The 20,581-nt window shown below is 61.6% G+C and overlaps 1 protein-coding gene across 1 annotated transcript in view; it reads left to right on the forward strand.

The window, feature by feature from the left end:
• The window catches only part of DLG3 (discs large MAGUK scaffold protein 3), a 49,628-nt gene that overhangs the window by 12,322 nt on the left and 16,725 nt on the right, over positions 1 to 20,581 (forward strand). Inside the window, exons 5-13 of the mRNA XM_026040919.1 lie at positions 9,251 to 9,304; positions 14,117 to 14,167; positions 14,706 to 14,830; positions 14,885 to 15,054; positions 15,373 to 15,509; positions 15,591 to 15,735; positions 15,893 to 16,052; positions 19,756 to 19,912; positions 19,999 to 20,101. Of these exons, the coding sequence (XP_025896704.1) occupies positions 9,251 to 9,304; positions 14,117 to 14,167; positions 14,706 to 14,830; positions 14,885 to 15,054; positions 15,373 to 15,509; positions 15,591 to 15,735; positions 15,893 to 16,052; positions 19,756 to 19,912; positions 19,999 to 20,101 (1,102 nt within the window). The remainder of the gene's footprint in view (positions 1 to 9,250; positions 9,305 to 14,116; positions 14,168 to 14,705; positions 14,831 to 14,884; positions 15,055 to 15,372; positions 15,510 to 15,590; positions 15,736 to 15,892; positions 16,053 to 19,755; positions 19,913 to 19,998; positions 20,102 to 20,581) is intronic.

Below are 20,581 nucleotides of genomic sequence, written 5' to 3' on the forward strand. Positions count from 1 at the left end.
CCCCCCCGCCCCGGGCCGCCGCTGTCGCCGCCGGGGACCCGCTCCCCTCCGCCGTTACGTAACGCCGGGGTGGGCGCGGGCGGGTGGGGGGCTGCGCATCCCGCCGCGCTGCCGCCCGCGCCCGCTCCCTCCATCCGTGGCCTCGCCGGGAGCCCACGAGCCAGCTCAGAAAATGGTTGGAGCTGCTTGCAAAGCATTAAAATGGAGGCTAGACCCTGCCTGGGATGCAATTTGCCCAGCTCGAGGGAGAGGCGTTTCAATTTGCTGCTTCTGCCTCCTTCATTCATTATCTTCGAGCCTCGCATGATTCCTTATTGATCCTGCTAATTATCATTTCAAGATGCATTGCGAGGCAGATGCATGGGAATCAGTTGGAATTCTCCCCTCCTTTCCCCTTGCGAAACACAACCCTCTTCTTCCCTTCCCTGTGTTTTTCTTCATTACTGTCTAAATCAGGGGCTCTGGTTGAATTAATCTGATTCCGAGCTGAAACGTTCAGATGATGTTTACAGAAAGTACCCAAAAAACCCAGGCACCTTCCTGTCAGCCCATTCCTGGCTCCTGTCTGTTTCTCTGCTGCTCCTTGCATCAAAATTGCTCTCGTCTCTCTCGCTGCTGCCTCCTAGTCTCTCCTATCTCCTTCCTTGGCTGCAGCCTGTGCATTGGGCTCTGGGCGCTGCATGGGGGCTGAGCCATTGGGGCGGCTCTGTCCCCTCTCGTCCCTCCTGCTCAGATGAAAGGGCGAGCGCGGGGCTCCTGTAAGGTGCTTGCGAGCAGGATGGAGAGGGAGAGACACCAGCAGCGTTGCTGCCCTGGCAGCGCCGAAGGGGAATGTCCGCGTCTTTGTGGCGCTGCCTCGCGTTGCTTGGGCGCATCCTGGAGCCGGAGGTGGCGGAAGTCCCCCCTGGCGAGGCCGGTGGCGGCGCGCGGGGCTACGTGAGCGCCATGGGCTCCGCAGGGCGAGCATGACGTGTGCGCTGCCCGTGCCGGGCGCGCGGGCTCCCCGGTGTGCCGTCAACACGGGCGGCGGGGAGGGCGTCGCAGCAAATGCCTCAGCGGAGCTGCCCTCCCGCGCCCCAGGTGCCAGAGCCTTTGGGCATCCATGTTCTTCACGGTCCCCTTGTGGGCACAGGGACAAAAGGTGGCGGATGGGGAATGGACACACGCGGCTGGCAGCTCGCCCGGGCGCTGTCGTGCTGGGGGAAAGGGGCTGGATGCTGCAGGTGCAAAGCTCATCTTGGCTGCAGGAGAGGCAGAGGTAGCGCTGGCTCCTCGGCAGCGGCAGGAGGACGGGGAGGCTGCCATGATGCTTGGCTGCCCCTTTAAATGACATACGTGTCCCTGGAAGCGCTCCCGACAATAGCGGCGCAACCGAATGCGCAGGCAGCGCGGGGAGGAGGAAGAGCAGCCAGGAGGCTCCGCGTGAACCCACGGAGCTGTTCCCCTCTCTGCGAGCTCCATCCTTGGTGCCTTTTTCCGCCCCGTTTTGCAGCGAGCAGATGGGAACGTGCCCGGTGCCGGGTGCGCGGGCGCTCTGCGCAGGGCCGCCCATGGAGCGTGCTCGTGGCGTCACGCACCCTCGCGCCCCACGCGCGGCCCCGGCGCGCTGGCTCGCCCGGCACAACCTGTCCCCACGGCGCATCCCTCTCCTGCATCCTGGCTCTTCCCTCCTTGTCCCTCATCCCTCCTGGAGGACACAAACCGGCTTGCTCAGGCAATGCCGGTAGCTGTGACCCTGAGCTCGGCCATAGGGAAATGGGGAATTTCTGAGCGTGGGGTTTCTTGGTGCTTTTTGCTTTGCTTTCCTTCTCCCATGCTCCAGTGCTTCTCTTTGATGTCCGCTATATCTTAGCTCGTTTCACATGCATTTGCTCTCCTTGCTCTTCCCCGCTGCTTCCCGTGGTGCCCGTTGTGCCGGCGAGCCCCCCCCCCCGTGCCGCACTGGGGCACGGAGAGGCCTCCCCACTTCGGGGGCGGAATGGCAGCGCCTTGCAGGGAAGCATCCCTGATCCGCAGCGGCGAGCGGAGCGGCTGCCGGAGACGCCTCCCCTCGCCTGCGCGGAGACGCCCACGGCTTCCCGGGAGAGCCGCGGCTGCTCCATGCAGGGCCGTTCCAGCTGCTCCTGTGCAGGCCGAGCCCGGTGGCAGCGGGTGCTTTCCCCTCCCGCGTGCCCAGGTTGGGGACGGGCACGGCCGCGTGGTGACCGTTCCAGGGCCTGGCCGCTCTCCGGGTCGGATCGCCTTAGGAAATGCCCCCGACCTGGGGCTTGGCCTCAAATGCCCTCGCAGAGCAGAGGTGGCAGCGCTGCTGTCCCGTGGCCCCTTCCTCCCGGTGGGGACACGGGCTGGGTTCGGGCAGCCTTGGCACTAACTGGTGGCAGCGCCATCACTGCAAGTGCCCCAGGACCCTTAGGGTGACACTTTCCACGCGCAGGAGCTGCTTGGTTTAGTTCCTCCCGTGCCCCTGGGAATAACCGGGAGCAGGTGGGCACGGGCAGCATCCCTTGAGGAAAAGCCAGCCTTTCCCAGAGCCTCCCACTGGGCACAGCAGGCCGCGATTTGCAGCTCCTCCCGCTTGGGACACCCAGATGGGAAGAGCCTGAGTGCTGCCCACAGCCCCCGGAGCCTTTGGAGGATCCAAGGGGACAAGCGCGCGGACGGGGATCTGCAGGCGGACGCCAAGGGGGCCGGGGTCACCGTTGGGGAAGGGGCCGCAGCCCCAGGTGCGGGGCGGGGAGGCGCGCGGGCGGCGGGCGCGCGGGGCGCCGGGCACACGGAGGCAGTGGAGGTGGCGAGGTTGGCAGGGTGATGTTGCTATGGCTACTCGCGTGCTATTCATAGACGAAATTAGCTAAATCTTTGCACTCCGAGGTGGAGGAGGAGAAAGGAGGAAGGCGGCCGCGCTGTTTGGAGGGGAGGGAAACCAAAACAGGAAGGCACTTGGTTTTCCTCCCCTGCTCTGCACCTGTGACGGGCACGGAGCCCTTGGCAAAGCGCTGCCTGGCACCGGGAAGGGCAGCAGAGCCCCGGGGGACTCCCCTTTAATTAAGGGCATCCCGTTTGCGGGAGGTGCTTTGGGACACTTCAGTGTAGGTGCAGCTGCTGCAAAACTCGCCAGCTCACTGCACGAGGTGCCTTCCAGTTCGTGCCGCCTGCCCTGCCCCGGCTCCCATGGGCTCCCCTCCGCCTCCGGCATCGTCTCCAGTGGGTCCTCCCATCAGCCGGAGTCCCGGGAAGCTCTTCCCGCTTCTCCTTCTCACGAGGGTTTCGCTGCCTTCCCACGGACCCGCTTGTCACCTCCGCGCTCGCAAGGTGTAAATCCACACGTCTGCTCCCAGTGTGGCTCCTTCCATCTGAACTCGCCTCCCGCTTCCCTTCTCAGGCGTCTCCTGCTGATCCTGCCCTCGGGGAGAGGAGCTGCAGGGCTCGGCCGAGCTCCTCTGCAGCTGGTGCTCGGACCCGGGCAGGGGAGCCAAGTGCCCGGGCTGCGGCACTGCTCCCCATGGAGGTGACACAGGGACCTCGGGGATGGAGCCAGTTTCCAACCCGGCCCTGCAGGATAAAGCCATGACCATTGGGAATCACTGCTGGAAATGGGGTGTCTGCAGCCGCCCGGGTGGGAGACCCTCGCTCGGCTCTGGCCCTTGGCACAACATGGTCTGAGCAGGGGCGCTTCCCTCCTCCCTTCACTGCGGATGCTCCTTTAGACAGAGGAAGTCATTAAGACTCATCAGGCCTTAACGAGCCGCAGCCGCTCGGCGCTTGGTTACAGCGTGCTCTTCCTCATGCTCCTGGTGGTCCATTGCTCCTCGTGGCCAGCATCCCGGCTAAGAGTGGGGAAAACTGCTCAGCCGGCCAGGAACTTGGAGCGAGAAACCCTTAATGCAGCACTGAGTGAGTTCAAACCACCGGTGCCTGAGCCACGGTCAGTGTTTGGTCCACGGAGATGTGTGTGGTTGTGGTTATTGCTGGTGGATGTGGCACTTAGCGCCCGCTGGTCCTTTTTCCCCTCGTAGCCTCTGCAGTTTAGTCTGGGGCTCTGCTGGTGGATCTTGGTTCACTTTGGCAAAATGTTTCCGAACGTCTTGCAGCTAGACGTGCCCTGGAAATCGGGGAGGAGAAGGAAAAGAGGGTGTTCGAGTCCCAAAGAAACCTTTTTCGGTGCTGTCCCTATTCACTCTTTCTTTCTCTGTATGTATGTATTTGTCTAAGGGTGGGGGAAGAAAGCATGCGGGTCTTTCAGATGATAATAACTCCCGGGGAAAAAAAGGGAATTGAGTCAATTTTGTTTGGCGCTGGCAGGTCAAAAGGAAGCTATTGGAGCCCAGCACCTCTGCAAATTGGGTCACTTATTTTAGCGGCCGGAGCCCGGAACAGGATGTCTAACTTTCAAGTATGAACACACTGGCCTTAATGGCTTCGAAATGGAAACGCAGAGTCCACAGAGCTTCTGTCAGGGAAGCTTTCTTCCCTCCCGCTGAGTGAAGGCTTTTTCCACTCCCTATTTAAGCTTATTCCTTTTTTTTTTTTTTTTCTTAATTAAAAAAAAGAAGCACCAAAACAAAGATCCGACCCTCGGAAGTGGCTTGTGCTCTCATGGGAGTTTGGGCGCTCGGGCAGCTTGGCTGGTGATCCCGGTGCCTGCAGCCCTCTAATTGCTGTGAGTTCAGATCTCCCGAGCGGAGCGTTGGCAGGATGGAGGGATGTGCCCGGAGCGGGGAGAGGGATGGGTGGACGGATGGATGGACGGATGAATGGATGGATGGACAGACGCCCCATGCGATGCAGGGATGGTGCTGGGGGAACCGGGCACTGCACATGCGATATATTCCCTCTCCCCCTGGCCACAGGTCCAGCTGGGCGCCAGGCTCCCTTCCAGCAGGGATGCGTCTCACGTTGTTCGTTAGTGCAGGGCCAGCAAAGTGGGTCCTGGAGGAGGCAACGAGCCCTGTGTGATCCGGGGGGTGCAGGGGGAGCATTTCCAAGAGGGAGATGCTCTGGGTGCTGCTCTGGGGCACCAGCTCGGTGCGGGACACGGCGGGAATGTCCCGCGCGCTGACCCTGCTGCTCCCCCAGAGCCGCCACACACCGGCAGCCAGCAGGGTCCTGCCACCCAGCAGCTGCTTTAAAAGCTGTAAATGCACCATTTTATCCGTGATTTTACACCCTTTCCAAGCAGCTAGACAGGTAGCCGGGACACCTTCTGCTGAGCATCTCCCTGCTTGGCCACTACGGGCTTTTACAAGGATGTAAAGGCTGAATTGCTCTTGTCTCCAGAGCCGTTTCCTTTGGAGCGTTGCTGGTTATACCTGAGATGGCACAAAGCTAAGGATATTCAAAGACGGATGGGCTTCCCCTTCTAATCCAGTCTGGGAGCTTGCACAAATAGAGCAGGAGACCTGGAGGAGGCACGCGGGGTCCAAGCTCTGTCCTGGAGGACCACAGGAGGATCTACGCAGCTTCGGGATTTTGGCTCCAGAGGGAATATTGTGAAATTCCAGCTCAGGGTTTCCCCTCTTGGCTCCTGGGGCGGCAGCTGCTCTCGTGGAAACACTGCGGTCAGGGCTTGTTCCCTCTGAAACGAGCCAACCAATCTCTCCGTTTTCATTAATCACAGCTTTTGGTTGGAAATTTTGAAAAACCTTCATGTTTTACCATCCTGCCTTCATCCTGACAGGTGATAAGAGCAGAAATAGAAGGAGAGGGACCATAGGCTGCAAAGCGATGGAGCGTGGCAGCTTGCAGGTGACTTGTGTTGTGACCCTGAGCTGCCGAGACCAGTCACTCCTTCCAAGCAGCCCCAGCGGTGGCCGTCTCTCTCGGGTCACTGCTCCCAGGCGATATCTGGCTGCTTCCCAAGGTGTTTCCGAAGGGGCTCATGTCCCTGTGTATCCTGCCTGCACGCAGACCTGCAGCATCCTCCTGGCTCCAGCCTCGTGCCAGCTGCCATCAGCCTGGCTCCGTGCTCTCCCTCTGCAGGAGCCTTGGGCCTGACCTTCACAGCTCTCCACCTTTAGCCTCCTGCTCCCTTCCGCATCCCTGGCTGCCCACATCTTCCCAACAGCTGTCCCTGCCTCTCCGGCTTTGCTCCGTCTTCCCTCAAGCGCAGATCAGGCTCTCTGCATATGTGGAAGGACTCTGCCCTTGCCCAGGGCCCTCCTCGAGCCTTGTCTTCCCTGCAACCTTCAGCAGGGAGCCTGAGGATTTGGACAGCCCCGTGCACCTTTCTGCCTCATGTAGGATGTCCTGGGCATCTCCATCGCCGCTGGTCTTGGGTGCAGGTTCTGCCACACGAGCACCCTAGGGACAGGGACCTCGTCTTCCATCTCTACAGCCCCCAGCACAGACAGAGCTCGGTAAATAATCACAGGGTGATGAAGCATTTTAGATGGAAGAGATCTGACAGCCTCCATTGAATGTGATGTGCATGCCCAGCTCTGCTCCCTGCGTGCACCAACCCCGTGCCCTGGAGGGCAGGAATTACTGTTCCCTGTGGGGTTGAGGGCATGGTTAATTCACCAGCACGTTCCTACCGCCTGCCAAAAAATAATAGTAATGTTCTTGCTCCTCCTCTGGCTAGCAGATGGCTTGGTGTACGTGGGGCCTGATGGAGGAAGGCAGCAGCTTTGCATTTTCAGGGCCTCGGTCCATCTCCAAGTCTTAGCTTGGTCTTGTCTGGCTCAGTGGAAATAGAGGCAAGGTGCAAACGTTGGGATCTTTGTAAGAGGAGGTCAGAGATAATGTCCAAACCCCTTTTGTGTAGTAAGTGGAATAGCTGGCCATAGGAGGGATTTCCTGCTCCGCATTCCTCGTGCCAACGTGCGACTGTTTCAAGCAGCCACTCGCATTCTGCATCTCCTGGGTCCCATCTGGAGCCTGAGTGGGAAATTGTGCTCCTAGCAGTATTTTGAGATGTAAAAATCACTAGTGTGGAATGGCTGCGAAGGCTGCTCAGTGCACAGTGAGCAGGCTAGACAAAATCTGTCCTTAGGGCTCGCCAGCGCGCGAGCGAGGCGGCGCGATGTGTGATTTGTGGGCTCTTCGTAATTCAACCAAGCGACTGCAGTGGGGCTCGCAGGGGGACGCGGGCTGGAGCTGCGAGAGCCTCTCTACCGAGTTGCTGCTCCCTGGGAGGGATCCAAAGCATCATTTGTGGGGTTGGATTCGTGTCGTAAATCACGGGGCGCACGACAGGCTGCGCTGGCTTGGGCTGCCTCGTGTGCGTCCTTCCTGGAAACCCATCTGAGGAGCGCTGCCCTCTGGCACGCCGCGGTTCAAACAGCCACCATTTGTTAATTGCTGGCAGTAGAAGTGCTGCTTTCTTGCCTCGAAATGTGGAATCCCTTCCTCGAATCGCACTGGGGACTAATGCAAGCCGGTGCCAGGTTTAATATATGCTATCTCTCAAATTATCTGGATTAAATACAAGGACTATGTACAGCCAGAGAGGGGATATTCCCAGCTTAACACTGCTTCTGGGCCATGGAGATCCCAAGACACTGGACCTGAGGACTGTGATTCTCTTCTGTGTGTGGGAGGAGTTTGGCAGGCGTGCTTGTAAGTGGTCATATTTGCCTGAGCTACAGGATTAATTGCCATAAAAACTATGGCTTTGTAACCAATAGTTACAGCTGCAGGAAAGATCAGAAAGCATCTGAATAAATCAAATTAACTACCTCCAGCTCCATCCTTATGAGAGCAGAACCTTTCAGGGTAAGACGAAAGCCACAGCCTTGTTGACCGCCAGCTCTTCCGCCTAAGATGCTAAGAGACTGAGAAGTCATCTGAAATGGGGATGGAGGCTGTGGTCTGCCTTGTTTGAGGAGGTTCTCCTCACCAGGGGCTCAGAGGAAGACTATAAACCCAGAGGAGAGAAGCGAGGGGACAATTTGCCCCTGAAAAAGCACAGCAGACTCGAAGGCTCTCTGGCCATGCAGTCCAGCACTGGTGTTGTTGGACAGACAGTGGTTCCCGTTGGTGGCTGCACATGCCCATGTCTTCACTTCACTCCTGGCTCTGGATGTGAGGGTTTGGCTGCCCCAGGGCGGCAGGTTCACCTCTTCCAGGGAGCTTGCGCCTCTCTGTGTTCCCTGTCCTTCCTTGGCTGCCCTTCTCCATGCGGTCCTTGGCATCCCACCATGAATCCTGTGAAATCCTGGCCTAGTGCTCTGGTGAGGAATCACCTCGTGCAAGGCTGGAGTGTCTCAGCCTTTGCCCTTGCTCCCTAACACTCTTGTGCAGAGGAAAAGCGCTTGGGATTTGCTTTCCCAGACTCCTGGTCCTGGCGGTGCCTTCAGGAGGTTACAGTGCTGGACAGCTCCAGTGCTGCGTGGCCTCCTCATCTTCCTCCTCCTCCTTCTCCTCTTGGTCCTGAGGTTAAAACCCTCTTGGCTCTTCAGAAGCCCTCTTTTCCCCCAAAAGAGCCTCCCCCTCTCTCTGGGGTCTCCTGCCTGCCCTGCATTTCTCTGCTTCCACCCTAATGCCAAAGCCAGAGGTTGCCGTCGTGCTCCGATGGCCGTGGAGGCAGCTCTGCCTCCTTCGCCGTCACTCGGCATCAGTGCTGACTTGCTCGGACACGGAGCTGCAAGGAAAGCGGAGCTGCGGGGGGACTGGAAAGCTGCTGGTCTAAGAGCGGAGCCCCTCCGGGAACTGAGCGGAGGCCGTAAAACATGTGCCAGGCTAATGGGCAGCGAGATGGGGGATGCGGGAGACAGATTTATTGTGGAGAGCCCTGGGTGAGAGGGGGTGGCTGCTGAGCAGGCGCGTGCGCGGGGGCCGGACGGCAGCCCCGGTGCGATGGGGAAGGGGCAGTGGGCGCTGCTCCCCCAAGGGTGGTGGTCTTGTGTCTGCAGGGAGCGTCAGTGGCTGCTGAGAGCGGCCGGGCCGGCTGCTGCCCTCGGCGCTGGGCTGCTGCTGGCGTAGCCCTCCCGCAGGGCCTCCTTGCCCAGCCCTCCTGTGGCCCAGCCCGCGTAAGGTGGATCTGAAGGAAATTATGGTGATGCTGGCAGAGCTTCCAGGCTCCCTCCCCGCTGCTGGGGCCGCACTGGGGCCACGCCAGTCCACATGAGTGGAGCCTTGTCCGTACCATGCCAGCGTGTGTCCCTGTTTGCAGGACACCTGCAGAGCCCTTCCTGGCTTGCGCTTCCTGGCTTGCTCCCCTGCGCCCGGCGAGGCCGTGCTGCCGAGGGCCGGCTCCGTAGCCCGGCTCCGTAGCCCAGCTCCGTGACCTTCCACTTTTGTCTCCTCACAGGCCAACCCTGCTCCCATAATCGTGAACACAGACTCGCTGGAACAAGGGCTCTCTGTAAGTCTCCTGGTTTCGTTTCACTTACTTTTGAGCTAACGTTTTGCTTCCCCTCCTCAGGGCTGAAGGAAGAGCTTCCGCAGCTCAGGGCAACCCCATCGGGTGGCAGGGGAGCCCGGTCCTTGTGCTGTGTCCCCACAGCATCCCCTGCCTGCAAGGGACCACTCACATCATGCCGAGTAGAGCAGGACCAGGGGGCAAGTGCTGGAAAGTCACAAGGCAGGGGACTCTGGTGCTGTGGGTGGCGAGGCCATCACAGTGCTTGGTGGCTCTGAGGCGCTGAGAATTTTGTGCTTTTGTGGCTTAGCACAGAGCCAATCCTCCCAGGGTTGTTGCAGAGAGGGCTTGCGAGCTGCTGCATCCCTTAGCAGAGCATTTGCAAGTCAGTTCCTGCAGGGAGGAGGAGGAGCAGGGCAGGATGCAGCTGGGCGGCTGCATGGCTTTGTGCAGCGCTCGCTCCTGCTCGTCCCCCGAAGGCAGCTCAAATGACAGGTTGTCACCGTTGGGTGGTTTGCACCTGGTCACCTTGTGATGCAGCAAATCACAGGCACCTTGCCCGTTAATGACGGGGCAGCAGCGCCCGGTCACGGGAGCCACCAGCCTTGGGACGGCCGGTTGCCTTCGTTGCACCTTCCCTGCCACCGGCTCTCGATGCGCTGCCTTGCTGCTTTCTGGACCAATTCCCATCTATTTTGCACCCTCCTTCCCTGGATGGACGTTGCTGGCCCCTCTCCCTGCTCCGCTCTTCCTCTCCATGTGTATCCTCCAGCACGGCAGCCCCAGCTCCTTCAGGGAGCACTGGAATGGCAACCCTGGAAGCACTTATTTCTTTTTAAAGTAACAAAAGCCGGAGCCTCTTGGTACGGTGTGTATTTGGAAGAGTTAATGTCACTTCTAATCTGTAATTACTTAACTATTCAGTGTTTTACTTAATGATAAACAGATGGATGCAGTGTAGTTCCTTCCTGTTCTAGCTCCGTCGAATTTGTTGGACTAGCTGCTGGGCTGAATTTGGCCCCGGCTGTTTACCAAGAAGCCTGCTCCACATTTCCATCTCTCTGTCCCCGAGAGCACGTGCCCCTAGTGGAGCGGGACCCGTGTCCCGGCACTGCATGGAATTCCTGCTGCATGGAAAGGATCCCTTGCAGGACAACCCCTGTGATAGAGGCAGGTTTGCATAAGCCCATGTGTAAATGAAGGTGCATTTTGTGCGCATCCCTGGCTCCCCAATGTCCTTATTCAGGGATCTGCTGCTCCCTTCCTAGGAGAGGAAGCCCATGGTTGCCTCACGGAGTTGGATGCACCAGGGCTACCGTGTCCTTCCTGTGTCCCCGTGGGACCTCTTGCTAAAGCAGATGTGATACACAACCCCTGCTGTCCTCGAGCAGAGGTGTCCTCGCAGGCTGCAGAGGGGCTTATGTAGAGTTCACCTGGGCTGATGCCCCAGTTACGCTCATTTATTTTGCACGGCAGGTCAATAGAAGGAATGCGGGTCCCATTGAAGACTGTGGGCTCGGTGTTGGTTGCTCTCCAAGCCTGAGACAGTTGCTGGCTGCCGAGGGTGCCCAGAAGCTGCCGCCAAGCGAGCGGGAAGGTCACTCCGGAGCCCTCTGCTCCAGGAGTCAAGAGCTTCGGAGCCTGATTCCCTGGAGCTCCCGCTCCCTGTCCCAGCTGCCTCCTGCTCCCAGCTCCTCCAGCGGCCGGGTCCGAGCTTGCTTCCCGCACAGCCTGCACAGGCGGATGCAGCGCGCGCCGCCCGGGCGCGCGGCCGGCGTCACGCCGCCGGTGGCGCCGGGCAGCTCGCGCGGGGGCCGCGCGGGCTGGCGGCCGCGGCTGTCACGCTGTGATTCACCCCCTCCTCCTCGGCGCCGCGCGCTCCAAGCCGGCCACCTCGGGCAAAGCTGCTCTGCAAGGGGGGGCCTGGGACACGGCACCCACTGACTCTGCGCACGGCGGGCGGGCGCTCGCCTGCCTCCCCTCTCTACACCCCTAAACTGGCTGGATTTTTAAGAAACCCACCAGAATCTTCTAAATTTGATTCTAAATTTGACTTTTTTTCCCCTTTTTTCCCCCTCCCCTTCATCATGGGGCTCCCCACGCGAGCGCGGCGCGGTCCACGTGCGGCGGCGCGGGGCTGGCCGGCGAGCCTGCAGACAGCTTGCAGCAGCCCGGGAAGGTGCGCGCGCTTCTGTTTATCGCATGAGTGTTAGCGCTGTAGCCTTCTGTCGATGATTTAAATGTCACCGTTGCTAACTATTTCCCTGCTGCTGCGAGCACGAAAGAGAGGAGGAGGCCGGAGAGGGGCACCCCTTCCTGCAGCCTCAGGTGGGCTTGTTGTGTGGGTAGGGCTTGGAAAAAAATGCCGTTTACTCCCATTTTTTCCCCACTTTGAATCAGCTGTTGATGAAGCTAATTAGCCTCGATGCAGCGTGCAAATGTTACGTGGGGGAGAGGGGAGGAGGAGGGATGCTCACGGATGCACGGGGGATGCTGGGCCCCGCAGTGTGTCCCGTTCCCGGAGCTATGGGGATGGTGGCCGTCCTGGGGCGCGGAGCGGCCCGGGCGTCAGGCAGCGCCGGCGCTCGGCGCGGAGCCTTCGCTCCGCCGGCCCGTTTCCTTGGTGACGTGGTATAAATTAAGTTCTCCATTTGGCTTCCTTATGCAATTAGCCGTCGTCTGGTGCCTGAATGCTGGGAGCGTAACGAGCGCTGCAACGTGGCGCTCGGCGACGCGCGGCCGCTGCGGCGCACAGGGCTGCTCGCGGCGAAGCTCCCCAGCATCGACACCGTGGGATGTCCCCGCGCTCCCCGTGTGCTCCCGTTGGAGATCCCGGCGGGGTTGGCACCGGCTCCGCGGCTGTGCCGGGGGCTGCTGCTCTTTCGCCGGCTCCCTCCGCAGCGCACAGATTGTCCGGGTTTTCAGCACATCCCCGTGCCGTAGGTATGGATGTGCTGTTCCTCGGCGCCCGTGGGTGTGCAGATGGCTGCCTGTGTGGCAACAGCGCCGAATGCCAAAGCACAGAGCACAGTGTGTAGTAACGGAGGCTGCCAGCGCTCCGCGTTGCTCGGAAGCTGCGGAGCAGCAAAGCTGGGAGGTGAGCGGGAGGCTCCCTGCTCCAAGGGCACCATGATCGCAGAGCCGGGAGTGAGCGGTTTTGCAAGGTGTTGACTCCCTTTTTGGAGATCAGGATTAGCCAGTGCAGTGGGATATGAGGAGGGAAGGGCCTGTGTGTGTCCCATGGACATCACAGGGATTTCCTGCACCAGAGAGGACACGCTTCCAGAGGCCTTGAGCTGTGGCTAACCCCACCATTCCCATCTGAATCCAGACATATAGATTCTGTGCTCCCATATATTCATGCATAGAAGGAGAGATGGAGGAGAGGCCTCTCCAGTCATTTCTTGGGTGTCCTGATGTCTTGATGCCCTTCCAGTGGGGCAGATCTAGGCCACGTGTGGGTTTTCAAAGCTCTAGAAACCTCGGCCACGCGGCCCAGGCCACGTTAGAGGTGTCGGGTGGTGGGACCTGGTGGCCAGCAGTGGTTGGGGGCCTGGGAAGGACTGGGCACCAACCTCATTTATTCTGCAGCCTCTCTGACAGGGAGGTCATTGCCCTCCCTCCCGTGGTTGGTAGGACACCCAGTTATTCCCGCTTTTCCATAGGGCGCTGCAGCTGCTTCACCGAGTTTGGTAGCATTGTGTCGGACGCCGTTGTTGGTGTAGATGATGTCCTTGGTGTAGATGGTGTCCTTGGTGTAGATGGTGTCCCTGGTGTCAGTGACGCTGGCTGTGCCCTCAGCCTGGCAGCTCGGGATTGCGGGAGGCTCGTGGCACAGCGGAGCAGCCGGGACGCGGCAGCTCCCGGCGCTCAGAGGAGCCGTCCCCAGGGATCCCGCGGGCACTGCACGGCAGGACGGGTGCCCCATGGAGCCGGTGTCTGCTCCGCTTGTGCCGGCGGCGCCGTGCCAGCCGCGAGCCGCCCATCGGCGCCGACGGGACGAGCCCCGTTGCGGAGCCCAGGGGAGCTTTGGAGCGACCAGCCAGCCCTCACTGGACCTCAGGGTTCAGCATTCGGTCCCTTGTTATCTTGTTATCCGTGGGAATGTTGCTTGCCTCACGAACCTTGCTAAATTTTAGTCCTCGGTAGCAGATTAGGTCCTGCAGTGTGAGGACATGTTTCTATCCGTTTTGAAGCTGCCACCTCTGTTTTTCTGTGCATTTTTGGCTATGGGGAAACGGAACTTTTTGTCCTGTGCAGTTACTGTTCTGGACTCACGTCCCTGCTGCGGCCGTCTCCGGTTCAGCATCCCTTTTTCCTTACTCTTCCCAGCAAAGGGGTTCAAGCCCCTTCTCCACAGCTCCAGGAGCCCCGCTCGGACACAGAGAGCAGGGATTTAAATCCAGGGCTCAGTAGCCCTGCAGCATGGAGGCAGTCTGCTCTTTTTTATGTATAAGGGCATCCCCATATGCCCTCCTGTCACTCTGTCCCCCTCCTTAGGCTCCTGGCACCTTGTTCCCTTCATGACCAGCTAATTGAGTAGAATAAATTATTTTAAATTGTACTTCCAGCAAATCCTTGCTACCAAGAGCTTTAAAGCACAAGCACTCAAGGTATATATTATATGATTGTATAGAGGCTTTTCTTTTAGTGGACTGAGCTGCTCTCCTGCCCTCCTGCAGCGGTGAATCCCGGTGCTGCAGGGGCCTGGAGCCGAGACTGGGCTCTCAGTTTGCGGATATCCAAGGGGATGGTGGACGCTCCCCGGGACAAGGTGACCACGCAGGGCACTAACGGGGCTCTCCTCTTCCCCAGGTGAACGGCAGCGATGGGATGTTTAAGTACGAGGAGATCGTGCTGGAAAGGGTAAGTGCTCGGCCAGGGCAACGCGCGGCCCGTGCCAGGGCAACGGGAGCTCGGGATGGATGGGACGGGGCCACGCGGGAGCCTCTCCGTGTGTCCTGGCGAGTTATCCCGGCTGCCTGCTGGAGCCAGGCGCGGGATAGAGGAGGAGGAGCAGGACAGGATGGAGAGGACGCGACGAGCACTGGCGCTGCCGTGTCCCGCAGCACCCCGGAGGGCGCGCGTGTCGGGATGGGGCGCGCGTGCCGGGGCTCCCACGTCCTGCCGGGGAGGCAGCGTGGGCCCGCGAGGAGGAGGAGGAGGAGGCGAGAGGAGGAGGAGAAGCAGGAGGAGGAGGATGAGCTGGCTGTGCCGCTCTTCGCCCCGGGTCCCCTCCGCCGTCGGCGTCTCCTCCTGGGGAGCCGCCAGCGAGGGAGGTTTCTGGCTCCAAGGACCACCCCCCTCAGCCCCCGCCTGCCTCAGTCTCCCGGCGGAGCCGTCGCCGGCTCCGGCTGCTCCCGCTGCTCCCACCCGCACGCAACGTCCTTCCCTCTCCCCACAGGGCAACTCCGGCCTGGGCTTCAGCATCGCTGGAGGGATCGACAACCCGCACGTGCCCGATGACCCGGGCATCTTCATCACCAAGATCATCCCCGGCGGAGCGGCGGCCATGGACGGCCGTCTGGGGTGAGCGGGGCGCGCGGGGCGGGCGCGCGGGGCGGGCGCCGCGCCCGCCCGCAGGGTGAACGACTGCGTGCTGCGCGTCAACGAGGTGGACGTGTCCGAGGTGGTGCACAGCAAGGCCGTGGAGGCGCTCAAGGAAGCGGGGCCCGTGGTGCGGCTTGTGGTGCGCCGGCGGCAGCCCCCGCCAGAGACCGTCATGGAGGTCAACCTCATGAAGGGCCCCAAAGGTGAGGACCGCGGGTTGGGGGTCCGGGTGCTGCAGGGTGCGGGGTGGGAGAGGTTTTTGGGTGCGGAAGGGGGATGGTGCTCTGGCATGGGGTGCTGTGGGGCACAAGGCATGGGATGCTGTGGGGCACAGAGTGAGGAATGCCATGGGACAAAAGGCATGGGATGCAGTGGAGCACAGGGTGGGAGATGACCCCATGTTACAAGATGCCATGGGGCACGAGGCATTGGATGCCATGGGACACAGGGCATGGGATGCTGTGGGCCTTAGAGCTCTGTCCAGGCACCTCTCACCCCTCGACCCCTCCGCACGCCCGCAGGCCTGGGCTTCAGCATCGCCGGGGGCATCGGGAACCAGCACATCCCGGGGGACAACAGCATCTACATCACCAAGATCATCGAGGGCGGCGCGGCGCAGAAGGACGGGCGCCTGCAGATCGGCGACCGGCTGCTGGCGGTGAGCGGCGGGCCGCGGCAGGCGGCACGGCACGGCGCAGCACCGGCACCGCGCGCTCACGCCGCCCTCTCCCCGCCGCAGGTGAACAACACCAACCTGCAGGACGTGCGGCACGAGGAGGCCGTGGCCGCCCTCAAGAACACCTCCGACATGGTCTACCTGAAGGTGGCCAAGCCCGGCAACGTGCACCTCAACGACATGTACGCGCCCCCCGACTACGCCAGCAGTACGTACGGCCCGCGAGGGGACAGCAGCGGGGACCGGAGGGGAGGAGGAAGGTTGGGACGTGCAGCGATGGAGCCGGGCGGCGAGCGATGCCGGGCTGGGCTCTGCCTTGGCCTTGCTGCTCCTCATCCCCATCTCCTCCTCCTCCTCCTCCGCAGCGTTTTCAGCCTTGCCTGACAACCACATAAGCCATAACTCCAGCCTGGGCTACCTGGGCAGCGTGGAGAGCAAGCCCGCCTACCCCGTCCCCCCGCAGGTGACTCCGTCCAGGTACTCGCCCATCCCGCGGCACATGCTCGGGGACGAGGACTTCACCAGGTGAGTCCCGGCCGTGCGCAGCGGTGCTCTCGCCCCATTCCCTCTCCTCCCTTTCCTGCTGCTCTCCGGACGTTCCCGCCTTCGGAAACGCCTGTGCTTGAGCTTTGTCCCTTCCCTTTGGATACGCCTGCGCTTGGGCTTTGTCCCTGCCCTTCTCCTAGCCGTTTGCAGCGCCGCCAATACAAGTTGCTCTGCTCTTTTGGTGAAATCTGGCACAAGCAGCACCGCGGGCTCCTGCGCCAAGCGGAGTTTTGAACGCAGGGAACAAAAGGCAGATGCTGCTTTTTGCCTTGTCTAGAGAAACAACGGGATGTAAAACTTGGCGCTGCCTCCTCCTGAGGGTGCAGGGGGAGCTCGTTCTTCCCTGCCGCTCCCTGGCTTTCCTCGTGCTGAGCCCGCTCTGGCGTCAGTATCCCTGGGGTTTAGGACTCAGGCTCTGCTCTTGGGCCTGAGAGCCAAGCCAGGATTAGGATTTGCTCTGTGGCTATGACTAAGGATGCAGACTGGTTTAAAGGTTGCAGGTGAAGTGCAAGATGTCCCAGTTTTTGCTGGGATTGTGCAGTCCTCTCCCAGATGGGAGAGAAGGAGCCTCTAGGGTGTCCCCGGCATCGGTGCCGCCCGGGGCTGGGTCACCCTGCGTGTCGGCTCCGTGCGGGATGACCCCATGGTGACAGCACGCACCATCCCCACGGAGAGCTCCACAGATCACACCGAGGGCACTGATCCCAGCTGCGCTCCGCGGCCTCTGCCTGGCCATCCCGCCATGGTCCCCGTGTCCGAGATGCCGCCTCCGTGTCCGTTCCCTCTATTGATTGCCCTCCGCGTGTAGCGGTTGTGCTGGCAGAGCTAATGCCATCCTGCAGGATTTAGGCTTTTTTCCCTGCTCCCTGCTGCTGTGCAAATGCCCCATCCATCCCGCTACCAGAGACCCCAACGCCCCGTGTTGCCCCTCATAGCGGTGCTGCCCGGGGGTGACGGGCGCAGCCCGCGAGCCCGAGCAGGACGCGCGGGGCGGCAGCGGCGCCGTGCAGCTCGTGCCCGCGGCCGCTAGAGGATGGTGCTGCCTTGCGGAGAGGCCGGCGGCGCTCGGGGCTGCGCGGAGCCGCCCGGGCCATGCCCGGGCACTGCCCTCGCTCGTCCTGTCCCGTTTCCAGCCCTTCACAGGTGCTGGAAGCACGAGGTCTGGGATCGCTGCTTGTGCAGCAGCCGGGGGACCTGCAAGGATCACGTCCTGCCTCCCTGCAGGAGAGCTGACGAGTGGAGCCTGTGTCATGACTGAGATCGGGAAAGAGGGACTTACCTCCCTGGGTCTTGGTCTCCTCTCCTGGTTTTTGCAGTGTCTCCCTGCCTTCCACGGAGCTCTCTGGTCCCCATCGGTGCTGGTGGCTGGTTCTTAGACTGCCTGGACCACGGCAGAGCTCCTGTGCTTTGCTTGGGAGGCAGCTAAAACCAAGTTCATCACCATGCCTGGTGATAGGCAAGGCTGGCAGCCCCAGAAACCAGACCTGCTTCTTCCCCGGTAAGAGCCATAGCCCCAGGCTTGGGCTTAGAGCAGACAAAGAGCCTCCCAGCATTGCTGCCATTGATGGAGAACCGGGATTTGGCGAGGCCGGGAGCTTTTCCAGGCTGGTGGCACAGGGATCAGGGTGGCTCACGGCTCTGCAGACCAGTTCTGCCCCTCTGTGGCGGCTTGGACCAGGAGCTCCCACTGCAAAAGCAAAACCAGTTTTTACCTCCCAAGCCGGTGAGCGGGGACAAGACCCAAGTGCTGCACAGGGGCAGCGTCTGTCCCTGGTCTCCTTCAATGAACCTGCTCCGTGCCTCAGTTTCCTGCCCTGCGGAGGCATTTTGGGGGTAGCTGCAGGTCTAGGGCACCTCACCTGAGTGTTGATGGGTCTCAGTGGGTCTCTCTAGCACTTGGGATTTGGCCTTGTTCAGACCCAGTGGCCCCAGTGTAGGCACTTTGAGGGTCTAGCATTAGGAAATATATTGTGGAAAGACCACAAAAGGTCCTAGCAGGGCCCAGGAGAAAGACGTGTAGGCAGCTTAGACCAACGTTATGGCTCTTCTGTACCTCTGCATTTGAGGAAAGGTGCTTGAGCGACGCGCGGTGGGTCTGCAGAGCTCCAGGCATGGAGAGCTGGGCTCTGGGAGCAGCTGGGAACACCGCACTGTGGATTTCCTTGGCTTCTGCCCTGCCTGCAAAGGCAGGAAGGAGTTAAGTCTGTAAGGTCTAGTGGAGTGAAGTGAGTGTTGAAGCCTTTTTCCTTTCTGAGCTTCCATAAAAACCCCCGGCGCGTGGGTCCGGGCAGCGGCGCGTCCCGCAGCAGCCTCAGGATAAACAGCGGCGAGGCAGAGCCGGGCGCATTCAGAAAATTCCTGCGCGGCGCGTGTGCGCGGCGGGACAGGGACAGGGACAGGGCCGGGGGCACCGCGCGCGCCCTCAGCCATGTTCACCGTCAACGTCTCCTCGTCCATGTCGTACCGGGGGCAGCCGGCCACGTCCCCCCCCGGATGGCAGCGAGGCCACCGGAGCAAATGTGGCCGCAGGTACCGGGGCTGGGATGCCGGGGCTGCTGCATCCGCAGGGCAGGGAGAGGAGCGGCTCGGGGGGCGCCGGGAGGGTCTCCGGGCAGGCAGGGTGAGGGGGCAGCCATGTCTGGAAAGCTCCCGTGTCCGGGTTTGTAGATCCCTGAACTCCGTGCGTTTCGGGGCAGCTCAAGGGCAGAGGTGCCCGGTACTCGCAGGGGACAAGTTGCTGCATCCCCGGCTGCCGCTGGGTCCTGGCAGCGTGGGGCTGCGGCGAGGAGGCACCGTGCGGGGCAGTAAGAGAAGGATTTGCAGGGGGGAGCTGGAGCATGGGTGGGAAAATGGAACAGTGGAGCTTGTTGGTGTGATAGAGCCTTTCCCAAGGGTGCGTGTCCCACTGTCCCGCTGCAGGGCCAGGGGGACAGAGCCGCTCCGAGGCTCCCACCCACACCGAGGCCGTGAGGGGGGACTCGGCACTGGCCCAGGGCTCCCCTTCGCGCGGGGCTGCTGGTGTTTGATGCTTCGCTGAGGGCGGCGGGCTCTGCCTTCATTCCTCGCGTGTCCCAGCGCGCTCCATCTTCTCCCGGGCTAACTTTAGCTGGAGGAGGTTGCAGAGCTCCCTCCGCTCGCGGCACCTGCTCGACGCTGGGTGCTCGGTGCTGCCGTGGCTGATTCGAACAGGGCGAGCAGAGGTGCCTGACCACTGCTGGCCCGGGCGTTTTTGCATGTTTACCAACGGGCACCTTTTTTATCTCGTTTTCGTGCAGCCCCGGAGCTGGATCGCTGCTTGCTGCGGCTCCCTCGGGACTTGTTTGCTTGCAGCGCGGAGCAGAGCCGGGATGTTTGCGATGCCGGGCGGTCCCTGCGCCTTTGCCTGCCTATTGTTTGAGCCGGAGCCGGGTTAAGTCAGCATGAAAAAATGCAGAGCTCACCGCGTGCCGCTGACACGGCCGGCGCGGGCCCCGCAGCGGCGCCAGGGCAGCACGTGAGCCCCTGCCATCCCTGTGGGGCCAAGGGGTGATGCCTCCGTGCAGCTGCATCCCGGCAGGGGTGCTGGAAGCGCCCGCAAAGCCGGGATAGGGACGGAGCGGCGCGATGTCCCTGCAGGGCACCGGGAGCCTCGGTGGCCTCCGGCTCGGCCTCAGCACCCGGCGCCCTCCTCTCGCCCCCGCAGGGAGCCGCGGAAGATCGTGCTGCACAAGGGCTCCACCGGGCTGGGCTTCAACATCGTGGGCGGCGAGGACGGCGAGGGCATCTTCGTCTCCTTCATCCTGGCCGGCGGCCCGGCCGACCTGAGCGGCGAGCTGCGCCGCGGCGACCGCATCCTCTCGGTGAGCGCGCGGCGGCGGGGACCGCGGGGCGGCCCCGCTTGGCGCCCGGCCACGCCGTGACGGTGCCGGGCCGCCCTGTGGCGCAGGTGAACGGCGTGAACCTGCGCAACGCGAGCCACGAGCAGGCGGCGGCGGCGCTGAAGCGCGCGGGCCAGGCGGTCACCATCGTGGCGCAGTACCGGCCTGAAGGTAGGCGGGGCGCATGCAAATGAGCGGGTGTGGCATGCAAATGAAGGGGGGTAGGGCTCTGCATGCAGATATGAAGGGGATGGGGCTCCACATGTAGATCATGGAGAGGGCGGGGATCTGCGTGCAGATGGGCAGGGGGGTGGTGCTCTGTGTGCAGATGATGGAGGGATGTGGCTCCGCATGCAAATGAGTATATATGGGCGGAGCATCGCATGCAGATAAGGAAGGGAAGCGTCTCCACGTGTAGATTAGAAGGGTGGGACTCCGCATGCATATGTAAGGGGCGTGGCTCCACATGCAGATGACGAGGGTGGGGCTCAGTGCACAGGAGAGGCGTGGCTCTACGTGCGGATGGTATGTGGGGGCGGAGCACCGCATGCAGATAAGGAAAAGGCGGTCTCCCGCATGCAGATGAGCGAGGGGCGTGGCTCCGTATGCAGATACAAGGGGCGGCGCCCGGCGGGCGGCGCGCGCGCGGGG

This window comes from Nothoprocta perdicaria, unplaced genomic scaffold (assembly GCF_003342845.1).
Source record: "Nothoprocta perdicaria isolate Ctin4 unplaced genomic scaffold, notPer1 scaffold_270, whole genome shotgun sequence".
In the NCBI taxonomy this organism is placed as follows: Eukaryota; Metazoa; Chordata; class Aves; order Tinamiformes; family Tinamidae; genus Nothoprocta; species Nothoprocta perdicaria.